Genomic DNA, 12399 nt, shown 5'->3' on the forward strand with positions numbered 1-12399 from the left:
CATGAGAACCCTTTGCCCAAAAACTCAATTAGATGTAACCCATTCCAGATTTGGAGGCTTCATATAGTGGCAAGAAATGTCTAGTTCAGACCTCCCACAATAGTTGGTGACATTTTTTATCATAAATACATTTAATTTTACATATAGTCAAATTTGTGACAGTTTTGCATTTCATATTTTAAGAGTTAAAATGAAAATAATTTTTTTCTGAAGAGTTTATAGCATAATGTTTTCAGTGAAAATTTAATATCCTATCATTATTGCTTTAAATTTTTAAATTGATGAGAATTTTATAAAGGTGAATACCTAAAACCAAGAAAAAAAACTAACGTCAATATATGTTACCAAAGTCAACAAATCTTGAAATTATAAGATAAATATAATTTGGTTTTCATAAATTTCTTTTTTTTTGATATTTTATTTATTTACATTTCAAATGTTATCTCCTTTCCTGGTTTCCCCTCTGGAAACCCCAAAACCCATCCCCCTTCTCCTCCTTCTATGAGTGTGCTCCCACCCCCTACCCACTCCAGCCTTACCACCCTGGCATTCTCCTAAACTGGGGCATCAAGCCTTCACAGGACCAAGGGCCTCCTCCTATTGATGCCTGACATATGCAGCTGGAGCTGTGGGTCCCTCCATGTGTATTCTTTAGTTGATGGTTTAGTGGCTGGGAGCTCTGATGACATTTTCTTTTTTTTTTTAATAATATTTTTATTAGGTATTTTCCTCATTTACATTTCCAATGCTATCCCAAACGCCCCCCATACCCTCCCCCCACACTCCTCTACCCACCCACTCCCACATTTTGGCCCTGGCGTTCCCCTGTACTGGGGCATATAAAGTTTGCAAGTCCAATGGGCCTCTCTTTCAAGATCAATATAATAAAAATGGCTATCTTGCCAAAAGCAATCTACAGATTCAATGCAATCCCCATCAAAATTCAAACTTAATTCTTCAACAAATTAGAAAGAGCAATCTGAAAATTCATCTGGAATAACGAAAAACCTAGAATAGCAAAAACTCTTCTCAAGGATAAAAGAATCTCTGGTGGAATCACCATGCCTGACCTAAAGCTTTACTACAGAGCAATTGTGATAAAAACTGCATGGTACTGGTATAGTGACAGACAAGTAGACCAATGGAATAGAATTGAAGACCCATAAATAAACCCACACACCTATGGTCACTTGATCTTTGACAAGGGATCTAAAACCATCCAGTGGAAGAAAGACAGCATTTTCAACAAATGGTGCTGGCACAACTGCTTGTTATCATGTAGAAAAATGCAAATTATTCCATTCCTATCTCCTTGTACTAAGGTCAAATCTAAGTGGATCAAGGAACTTCACATAAAACCAGAGACAGTGAAACTTATAGAGGAGAAAGTGGGGAAAAGCCTTGAAGATATGGGCACAGGGGAAATAGAATAGAAGAGCAATGGCTTGTGCTGTAAGATCGAGAATTGACAAATGGGACCTCATGAAACTGCAAAGCTTCTAGAAGGCAAAAGGCACTATCAATAAGACAAAAAGACCACCAACAGATTGGGAAAGGATCTTTACCTATCCTAAATCAGATATGGGACTAATATCCAATATATATAAAGAACTCAAGAAGGTGGACTAAAGAAAATCAAATAACCCCATTAAAAAATGGGGCTCAGAACTGAACAAAGAATTCTCACCTGAGGAATACCGAATGGCAGAGAAGCACCTGAAACAATGTTCAACATCCTTAATCATCAGGGAAATGCAAATCAAAACAACCCTGAGATTCCACCTCACACCAGTCAGAATGGCTAAGATCAAAAATTCAGGTGACAGCAGATGCTGGCAAGGATGTGGAGAAAGAGGAACACTCCTCCATTGTTGCTGGATTGCAAGCTTGTACAACCACTCTGGAAATCAGTCCGGTGGTTCCTTAGAAAACTGGACATAATAATACCGGAGGATCCAGCAATACCTTTCCTAGGCATATATCCAAAAGATGCTCCAGCCGGTAAGAAGGACACATGCTCCATTATTTTCATAGCAGCCTTATTTATAAATGCCAGAAGCTGGAAAGAACCCATATGTCCCTCAACAGAGGAATGGACACAGAAAATGTGGTACATTTACACAATGGAGTACTACTCAGCTATTTAAAAGAATGAATTTATGAAATTCCTAGCCAAATGGATGGACCTGGAGGGCATCATCCTGAGTGAGGTAACACAATCACAAAGGAACTCACACAATATGTCCTCACTGATAAGTGGATATTAGCCCAAAACTTATGATGCCCAAGATATAATATACAATTTGCTAAATGCATGAGACTCAAGAAGAATGAAGACCAAAGTGTGGACACTGTGCCCCTTCTTAGAATTGGGAACAAAACACCCATGGAAGGAGTTACAGAGACAAAGTTTGGAGCTGTGACGAAAGGATGGACCATCTAGAGACTGCCATATCCAGGGATCCATCAAATAATCAGCTTCCAAACGCTGACACCATTGCATACACTAGAAAGATTTTGCTGAAAGGACCCAAATATAGCTGTCTCTTGTGAGACAATGCCGGGGCCTCGCAAACAGAGAAGTGGATGCTCACAGTCAGCTATTTGATCGATCACAGGGCTCCCAATGGAGGAGCTAGAGAAAGTACCCAAGGAGCTAAAGGGATCTGCAACCCTATAAGTGGAACAATATTATGAACTAACCAGTACCCCAGAGCTCTTGACTCTAGCTGCATATGTATCTCACTGGAAAGAGAGGCCCATTGGACCCACAAACTTTATATGCCCCAGTACAAGGGAATGCCAGGGCCAAAAAAAAAAAAAAAAAATGGGAATGGGTGGGTAGGGAAGTGGGGAGGAGGGTATGGGGGACTTTTGGGATAGCATTGGAAATGTAATTGAGGAAAATACATAATAAAAAATATTAAAAATTTTAAAAAGTGACTACAGCATTTGTTGTTGTTGTGTGTGTGTGTTTTGTCTTGTATTTTTGAGACAGGGTTTCTCTGTGTAGTCCTGGCTGTCCTGGAACTTGACTTAAAAAATAATAAAACAAAAAACAGAACAACAACAACAAAAAACCACATGATCATCTCATTAGATGCGGAGAAAGCATTTGACAAAATCCAATACCCATTCATGATAAAAGTCTTGGAAAGATCAGGAATTCAAGGCCCATACCTAACCATGATAAAAGCAATCTACAGCAAACCAGTAGCCAACATCAAAGTAAATGGTGAGAAGCTGGAAGCAATCCCACTAAAATCAGGGACTAGACAAGCCTGTCCACTCTCTCCCTACCTATTCAACATTGTACTTGAAGTTCTAGCCAGAGCAATTAGACAACAAAAGGAGATCAAGGGGATACAAATTGGAAAGGAAGAAGTCAAAATATCACTCTTTGCAGATGATATGATAGTATATATAAGTGACCCTAAAAATTCCACCAGAGAACTCCTAAGCCTGATAAACAGCTTCAGTGAAGTAGCTGGATATAAAATTAACTCAAACAAGTCAATGGTCTTTCTGTACACAAAGGATATCAGGCTGAGAAAGAAATTAGGGAAACAACATCCTTCTCAATAGTCATAAATAATATGAAATACCTGGCGTGACTGATGACATTTTCAAAGCTGTTCATTTGTTTACCTTTGGTTTGACACAGGGTCTCACTATTCAGCTCAGAGTTTTAAACTCCCCCTACTCCTACTACCTAAGTTCTACTGTAACTAAACATGTTCCTTACTCTGCCTTGTCCTGAGTTATATATCTTGATGAGTAACTTTAAAAATGTTTAAGCGAGCGGGATGTGGCGGCGTACACCTTTAATCTGAGTACTTGGAAGGCAGAGGCAGGTGGATTTCTGAGTTCGAGGCCAGCCTTGTCTACAAAGTGAGTTCCAGGACAACCAGGGCTATACAGAAAAACCCTGTCTTGGGAAAAAATGCTTAAAGAAATCCCATTAAGTAAGTCGGATTTGATGTGTTCCTGCACAAAACTAGGAGTTTTCAAGACTGGCTATTTCTTCACATGTATCTAAACATTTTAAAGAGGCTTAAGATTACATCTTTTGTTAATTTTGTCCCTTTTCATAATTGTGTTTTAAAGAATACATTCACTGTCCTGTTTTTAATATTATAACTAGAAGTCCCAATAAGATTGATTAATAAAATTGAATAAATATTTTGAGTGTGTATGAAATATGTTTATCATTTTGACACTGATGTTAAAGGACAGAATTTCTCCAGTAAGAGTTGCTCTGTTTGATATGAAAATTCACTCTCAGTGAGGACTATAAACATGTCTTGCATAAAGGGTCTCTCCAAGGTCTCCAACTCCTTGTAATAAAGTGAACACATCCTCTCAATTCTCAAAAATCCATTTGCACAGAGGCAAAACATATTTTAGGCTAAACACCACAATCAAGTTCATTAGTTATCGACCACGGTGCCTTAGATTTAAAATACCGATGGTGGAAGGAGACAAATATTGAGCAGGAACTACAAAGTGAGTCTGTAAGTATGGAAGATGTGAGAACAAGTTCAACATTACTCATGTTCCCCTTACATCCATTGCTTAATAGCCAGGAAGAATCCTTGAAGAACTCCAGAGTACCAACAAACTCAATTTTATTCATTTCTTACAAACTCTGATTTTTATAATTTTATAGGGAAGAAAAAATGAGACTCTGGCAAATGACAACCTAAAACAAGATATCCCATAGATGACTGTCAGTATGCAGATGGTCTAATATTTTAATAACATTGCTATCAAACACTCCTTAACTTGTTCTCAGAGGCAGAAACTATTATCTGTCTACCTCTCCCTTGTCATATCTTTTGCCTTACTTGACACAGAAGTGAGCTTGAAATGTTGGATGCATTAATAAACTAATATAATATAACATAAACATTATCATCATGGAATAAAAGTGAAATACAGAAGATAAGAGTCCACTGTGCAATTGGTCATTCAGATGGTTAATCTCAACTGTGAGCCTGATGAGCTACAGAATGGGCTTTTGAGCATTCCTCCATTTTTGCAGGGAATTCTCTTGATTGGATTGGTTGAGGTTGGCAGACTGACTCACTGTGAGCGGCACCATCCCTTGCACTGAGATCCTAGACTGTATAAAAATAAACTGAGCCAAATATAAGTATGTATCTTTCTTTTCTTGCTTCCTGATGATGTGATGTTACCAGAATTTTAACTTCTTTTCCCTTGACTTCCTTGTCAAGACATATTGTCCCTCACAAAGTGTGAGCTATAAAAACACTGTATCCCCAATTTTGTTTTGGTTGGTGTATCTTACTTTTGGCATTTTTATTAGATATTTTCTTCATCTACATTTCAAATGCTGTCCTCAAAGTCCCCTATACCCTCCCCCACCCTGCTCCCCAATCCTCCCATGCCCACTTTCTGGCCCTAGCATTCCTCTGTACTGGGGCATATAATCTTTGCAAGACCAAGGGCCTCACCTCCCATTGATGCCCAACTAGGCCATCCTCTGCTACTTATGCAACTAGAGACACAGCTCTGGGGGGGGGGCACTGGTTACTTCATATTGTTGTTCCTCCTATAGGGCTGCAGACCCCTTTAGCTCCTTGGATACTTTCTCTAGCTCCTTCATTAGGGGCCCTATGTTCTATCCAATAGATGACTGTGAGCAAATACCCATGGAAGGAGTTACAGAGACAAAGTTCAGAGCTAAGACAGAAGGAAAGACCATCTAGAGACTGCCCCACCCAGGGATCCATCCCATATACAACCACCAAACCCAGACACTATTGGTTCGTATGTCTCAACTTAGTGAAAGAGAAGGAACTAAGACAACTGTGATGCCCAGCCTCTCTGCTCAGCCTCATATTCTCTTTGTACAGAGATCTCTTGGATTCTATTTCTTCTTACTTTTCCATGTAAAGAACTGTCCATGAATATTGCTACCTGTTTTAAGAAAAGAATAAAAGCCAAACCAACTTCTATATATGTTTTAATGATATATTTTATAAGCACCTGCATTATATGTAAGGTCATTCATTAAAGCTTCCAAGGTGATTGTCATCTAAGTAATATAATGCAATTAGGCTTCTGGTGGCTTATCACTGTAATATTTTTGTTTATTTGTCTTTATGTGTTTGTTTTTGTTTTGTTTGAGAGTGGATCTCGCTATATAGCACAAGATGGTTTACAACTCAGCATCCTTCAACGTCAGCCTCCTAGTACTAAGATTAAGTCCTCTGGCCACTATTCATACTTAGTTTTATGGGCTTTTATTTCTCTTTTAATATCATCATTAGCCTTAGAGATGAATCTACTTTGTGTAGAGTAAATTGTAGTACTTAGAAAAAAGATTTAGCAGAACTTGGTATCATCACAGTTGTCTTTCTTTTCTTCAGAAATTTGAAATAAAGTCTAGTCTTTATTTTGCATCTGGACAACTTTGCAAATTTTATCTCCTCCTTATGTTTCATAAGCAGTTATATTATCCTCACATGGAATGGTTCCCACTCATATATATGCTCATCCCATGGAGTGGCACTATTTGGAGGTGTGTGACCTGGTTAGAGTAGGTATGCCACTGTGGGCATTGGCTATACTCCTAGCTGCCTGGAAGTCAGTATTCTGCTAGTAGTCTTCAGACAAAGATGTAAAACACTCAGCTCCTCTTGCACCATGCCTGCCTGAATGCTGCCATGTTCCTGCCTTGATGACAGTGGAATCTGTAAGCCAGCCCCAATTTAATGTCTTTTATAAGACTTGCCTTGATCATGGTGTCTGTTCACAGAAGCAAAACCCTAATTAAGACACCCTCCCTGTTTTCCTCTTTAACTTCATTTCTGCTGTAGTTGAATATAGAGTAGTCCATACAACCAGAGCCCATGTAATAGAAAATTAAGTTCAATGAATAGGAAAACTATTCTGCTTTACAAAGAATATGCATGCAGAGATGGAGTTGATGGGGGCCTGGATGCACTCACTCATGCATATTTGCTTAAGGTTCTTTTGTATTCAGGAATATCCCATAATCTTTGTAAAAGAAACAGTATTTATACTGTCTTTATTTTAGAGGTGGCAGATGATAATTCACACAGTTAATAATTATAAAGCCAGACATTAAAAATAAAGCTTCTTGTCACCAACTCCCTGTGTCATAGAGAAGACAAGAAATAAAGTTACCAGATAGTGTGACCTTATTCAATACAATTGTAGAAAGGATACAGAAATATCTATTTTGCTTACATTATAACTATACGGGTATAATAAAATATTTATTTTAAGGGAAAAAAGAGATAACTATAAACTAAAGATATAGGTCAGTGGTAAAGCTTCTGTCTACAAAGAAAGATGAGTGGTAATGTGTACTCACAGTAATGTTGTCATCATAATATACCATACTATACCATAGAATGACTTACCCTGTAGCTGACATCCTCCAAGAGGGCAGATTCACCCACAGTGCAACCTGCTTGCCACAAAGTTTCTTTCATGCTGCAACCATAAAGGAATACATTCTTCTTTTGGGAGTGACCATGGAAATCACAGAAGACCTAAAATAAGCAACAGAAGAGAAAACATAACAAAAAACCTAGGATAGCAAAAACTCTTCTCAAGGATAAAAGAACCTCTGGTGAAATCACCATGCCTGACCTAAAGCTGTACTACAGAGGAATTGTGATAAAAAAAATGCATGGTACTGGTATAGCGACAGACAAGTAGACCAATGGAATAGAACTGAAGACCCAGAAATGAACCCACATACCTATGGTCACTTGAACTTTGACAAGGGAGCTAAAAACATCCAGTGGAAGAAAGACAGCATTTTCAACAAATGGTGCTGGCACAACTGGTTGTTAACATGTAGAAGAATGCGAATCTATCCATTCCTATCTCCTTGTACTAAGGTCAAATCTAAGTGGATCAAGGAACTCCACATAAAACCAGAGACAGTGAAACTTATAGAGGAGAAAGTGGGGAAAAGCCTTGAAGATATGGGCACATGGGGAAAAAGTCCTGAATAGAACAGCAATGGCTTGTGCTGTAAGATCGAGAATCGACAAATGGGACATAAAATTGCAAAGCTTCTGTAAGGCAAAAGACACCATCAATAAGACAAAAAGGCCAACAACAGATTGGGAAAGGATCTTTACCTATCACAAATCGGATAGGGGACTAATATCCAATATATATAAAGAACTCAAGAAGGTGGACTCCAGAAAATCAAATAACCTCATTAAAAAAATGGGGCTCAGAGCTAAACAAAGAATTCTCATCTGAGGTATACTGAATGGCTGAGAAGCACCGGAAAAAAATGTTCAGCATCCTTAATCATCAGGAAAATGCAAATCAAAACAACCCTGAGATTCCACCTCACACCAGTCAGAATGGCTAAGATCAAAAATTCAGGTGACAGCAGATGCTGGCGAGCATGTGGAGAAAGAGGAAACTCCTCCATTGGAAGGAAAAAGAAACAGCAGCAGTTATAAAAAATACACATGAAAATTTGAAAGTTGAAAAGTAAACAGAAAAGAGCTACCTTAAGGGACTCTATCAAATATATAAAGAACAATCAGGATTCTTCTCCAAGTACTGATGTGAAAAATAATGACCCCTAAAACTCAATGGTTTTCAAAACTCAGTTTATTTCTTTAATTCATGTCACAGAAGAGCTATGAGGCTACACTATATAAATTCACTCTAGAATTTAAGATGAGGGAGAAGCCCTAAATTGATACATGCTAGTTTGGAGCAATTGGAAAAACAATACTAAGGATAGACTCTTATTGTACCTGCTGAAGCTTTTCTGAAAACAAAGCAAACATCTATGTGCCACATGACCAGCAGCCTCATTGATATGGAGGAGAAATACATTCTTTTTACGTATTTTCTTGGCAAGTCACAAGAAAGTCGTTAGTGTCAGAAATCATGATAAAAATAGGTTAATAAGAAAAATTATGAAATACAAAAGATGACACCAAATTCTCCTCACCCTCACATGTGAGGACTTCTGTAATTCCTGTGTTCTATTGCTGTCAAGGGGTTTAATATGTTTCTTTCCTGGCCACCCTCATCTGAGCAGAAGAATCATCCAGTTAACATAGATGAGTCTTACTCAAAATCATTAAATCTAAAACATAACTTTTGTTGAAGACATGAAGCATGGGGGTCCTTTGTTATCTAAGAAGGGTTAAGTGTTACAATAATATGTTATTTGAGTCAAAATGAACATGCTTTCCACCATATGACAAGCAAAGTATACAAGGCTCCTTCCTTAAAGAAGATGCATCAAGAATTCTACCATATAGGAGTGGCAGTCTTCCAGTTTGGAGCTCATTATAATTTCTAGATTCCATATGAACCTTCTTTCCCTGCAACTTAAAAAAAAAAAAAAGAGGGAAAAAAAAAGGAAATTCTCCCTTAGTTGAAAGCAGATATAAGATTCCCATAAAACACTCAGATAGAAACAGATGAATACAATACACATAGTAGGTAGTTTTCCATAACAATCCAGAAAAATCACTGGAAAGACTACACCCTGCAGGTTCAGCCAAGTCTTGGATAAGACCCCAATATAGCGTCTTCACTCTTCTGTAAGAGGTATTTATTTTCCCATTAGCCTTGCTGACCACACAGGAAAAGGTCATTAGAGAATATAAAAATATGGCCTCCAAGAGTACAAGTACCTATCCCTTTCCTGACACAGATGTACTTAGAGCCAAAAATCATTGTGGTCTTCCAAATTGTACTCCATCTGTCATTTACGGGGAAAGTACCAGATAAAAAGAAGAACATGTAATGGTGAAGAAACTATTTTCCCTATTCTAATTCTTGTAACATGTAAATGACATTCCCATGCACAGAGTAATAATGTGGGGAAGAGCTGCAGTGTATATGAAAGTAAATGTGCCAGGACAACATCATAAAATACAAGAAAAATAAATTTCCAGTGTATTTGTATAAGGTCGGTAGAGTGTGCATGAGTTAACATATTAATTGAAGTTAGACTGATTCATCAAGATGGCAGTTATGAAGAATGGGTGAATATTGAATTATTTCAAGGTACATGAATAAAAATCAAAGATATATATTGTTCTCTCAAAAATCCTTGCCATAGCAAACAGGATTGAAATCTGTACAAATGCATGAAACAAGTATAAAAGAGTGAGCATAATGGTAAATTTCAGTTCTAATATATTCATAATATGAGTCACTAAATGTTTACTAAAAGACAATGCCAGATTAGATAGACAGGCAAGTTTAACAGCATTGTCATAAATTAAGAGCCAAAGTGTGGCCAGGTAGGTAGAGCCAAGAGAGAGAATCATTAGTTCAGGGCTATTTCTCAGCCATATAAAGAATTTGAGGTCAGACTTGGCTATTGTATGAGACCCCATTCAAAAGAGGAAAGTAAAACTGTAAAATGTGTATAGGATACAAACCCTAGGCAAAGGAAATGTGGGGGAATCTACATTTATTTAGATGTTGGAAATACTGAATAAAGACTGTTTGCTGGCTTGTACACCTATGCTGCATTTGATAGTTAAGGCCATTCCTTTACTCTTATACTTTGGAATTCCATATTCCATCCAAACCAAAGACATACATCAATAATGGCATCTGCTTCAAACCAGATCTGGCCTTTATTGAGGAATGGCTTCAGAGTTTCTTCAAGGATAAAGATGTTCCCTTCACTGGTGCACTGTTAGTACTTTACGATATAGCCAGGTGGTAGGCATAGGTGTCAGGAGATAAATGCAGTACATTTTGTACCTCCCAAGCTTTCACTTCTCCCAGTGCTGAGGAAAATCAAGCATCACACCCTAACTAAATATGAGTGAGTATTGAGCAAAGGTGTCAGCCAAATACCTGACTAAGCGAGTGGTTCTCAATCTGTCTGTAGGTCTCAGTCCCACAGGGGTCACATATCATATATTTACAGGACAATTCATTCACAACTGTAAACTTACAGTACGTAGCAACAAAATAATTTTATGTTGGGGGGGTCACCATAACATGAGGAAATATATTAAAGGGTTGAAGCATTAGGAAAACAGAACCACTGGGTTAAGCTTGCGAATTCATAAGCAGTTATTCAAGCTAATGAAATAGTTCTGTACTATGGTCTTTTATCAGTGATGTCAGCCAATATCTAACAGTATGGTCTGCCCTCATTAGTAATGCATCCTAGGGCTGTATTCCTGCATGTATTTCCTGGGTTTCCTAGGATTTGTTAGCAAACCTTTATGATTTTTTTTTTGTCTTGTAAACTGTTTCCGTCTTGAGCATGGTGTGCATTTATTTTCTAATATTATACTCATATTTCATCTGAGTTATCAGATTGGGGGATACATGGAGGAGTTGTGAGGGGCCTTAAAAATGAGCATCTTCTTTCAAACCATCCACTCTGACCGAGATTACATCTTGGTTTTTACATCCCATTGATGGATGAGATAGAGATGATGCTCTAGCTTATGTTACAGGTCAATGAGTCTCAGACACTAACATGCATCAGAAAAACATGGTGGACATATCAAAGCAGACGCTGGAGCCCTGCTCCAGCAATTCTGAGATTCAAGTGAGTCTGAGTAAGGCTAAGGAATTTGTCTTTTTAACAAGCTCCCATGTGAGACTGATGGTCCTGGTCCCAAGATCATAGTCTGAAAAACCTCTTTTTCTAAAGGATTCAATAAAATAATGGTTTAAGGTATAATCACCTACTATTGTGAACTTTCCACCAACCTTTATCTCTTACATCTTGGTTTTTCTGTGTGAATAAACATGCACCATTCTTATGAAAAGTGTGCAAACAAATTAAGTCTGTGTCTTAGCAACAGATTTCTCAATAAAGCCAGAAGGCTGCTCAGTGACAGGAGCTCCTTAAATGCTGGATTCAGATAGAGATAAAAGCTGTTATTTTTTTCCTTCCTGATCCTTACAGACTCTGAAAGCTGAGGTAAATGACAAATTATACACCTATTCACCTGTGGGAATGAACAGTGCTAAGCCCTAGGATTCCGGTGGCCTTGGAGGATTCAGGAGGAAAGAAATGGAGACATTGTTCTGCTTGCTGCTCAAATGACATCCCTAAAAATAAATGACTGTTAATTATAAGAAACATGTGCTCCTTCAAATTGCAGGGGGCAATTACAAAGCAAATTATCAACTTATTTCAGTTGAGGGAAGCTTTTTCTTCTCTACTTGAAGATTTGAAACTTGTGTTTTCTTCCAGTAAAAGTATTTGCCAGAATAGTAGTGACTGTGTCCAGTTTGGAGACCACAACACTCAGATCAGTGAGCAACCTTATCTGACTCATCAATGTATTCAATGAAAAAATATGCTTGCCTGCTATGTGGCAGAAAAAAAATTAAAACTTTAGCATAATTCAGTCTTGCTCTCCACAG

The 12399-nt window shown here is 37.9% G+C and overlaps 1 protein-coding gene across 1 annotated transcript in view; it reads right to left on the reverse strand.

The window, feature by feature from the left end:
• The window catches only part of Agbl1 (AGBL carboxypeptidase 1), an 818045-nt gene that overhangs the window by 405257 nt on the left and 400389 nt on the right, over positions 1-12399 (reverse strand). The window contains exon 18 of the mRNA XM_021168273.2: positions 7416-7547. Coding sequence (XP_021023932.2) covers positions 7416-7547 — 132 coding nt within the window. The remainder of the gene's footprint in view (positions 1-7415; positions 7548-12399) is intronic.

This window comes from Mus caroli, unplaced genomic scaffold (genome assembly GCF_978045245.1).
Source record: "Mus caroli unplaced genomic scaffold, Mus_caroli_1 scaffold_8, whole genome shotgun sequence".
NCBI lineage: Eukaryota > Metazoa > Chordata > Mammalia > Rodentia > Muridae > Mus > Mus caroli.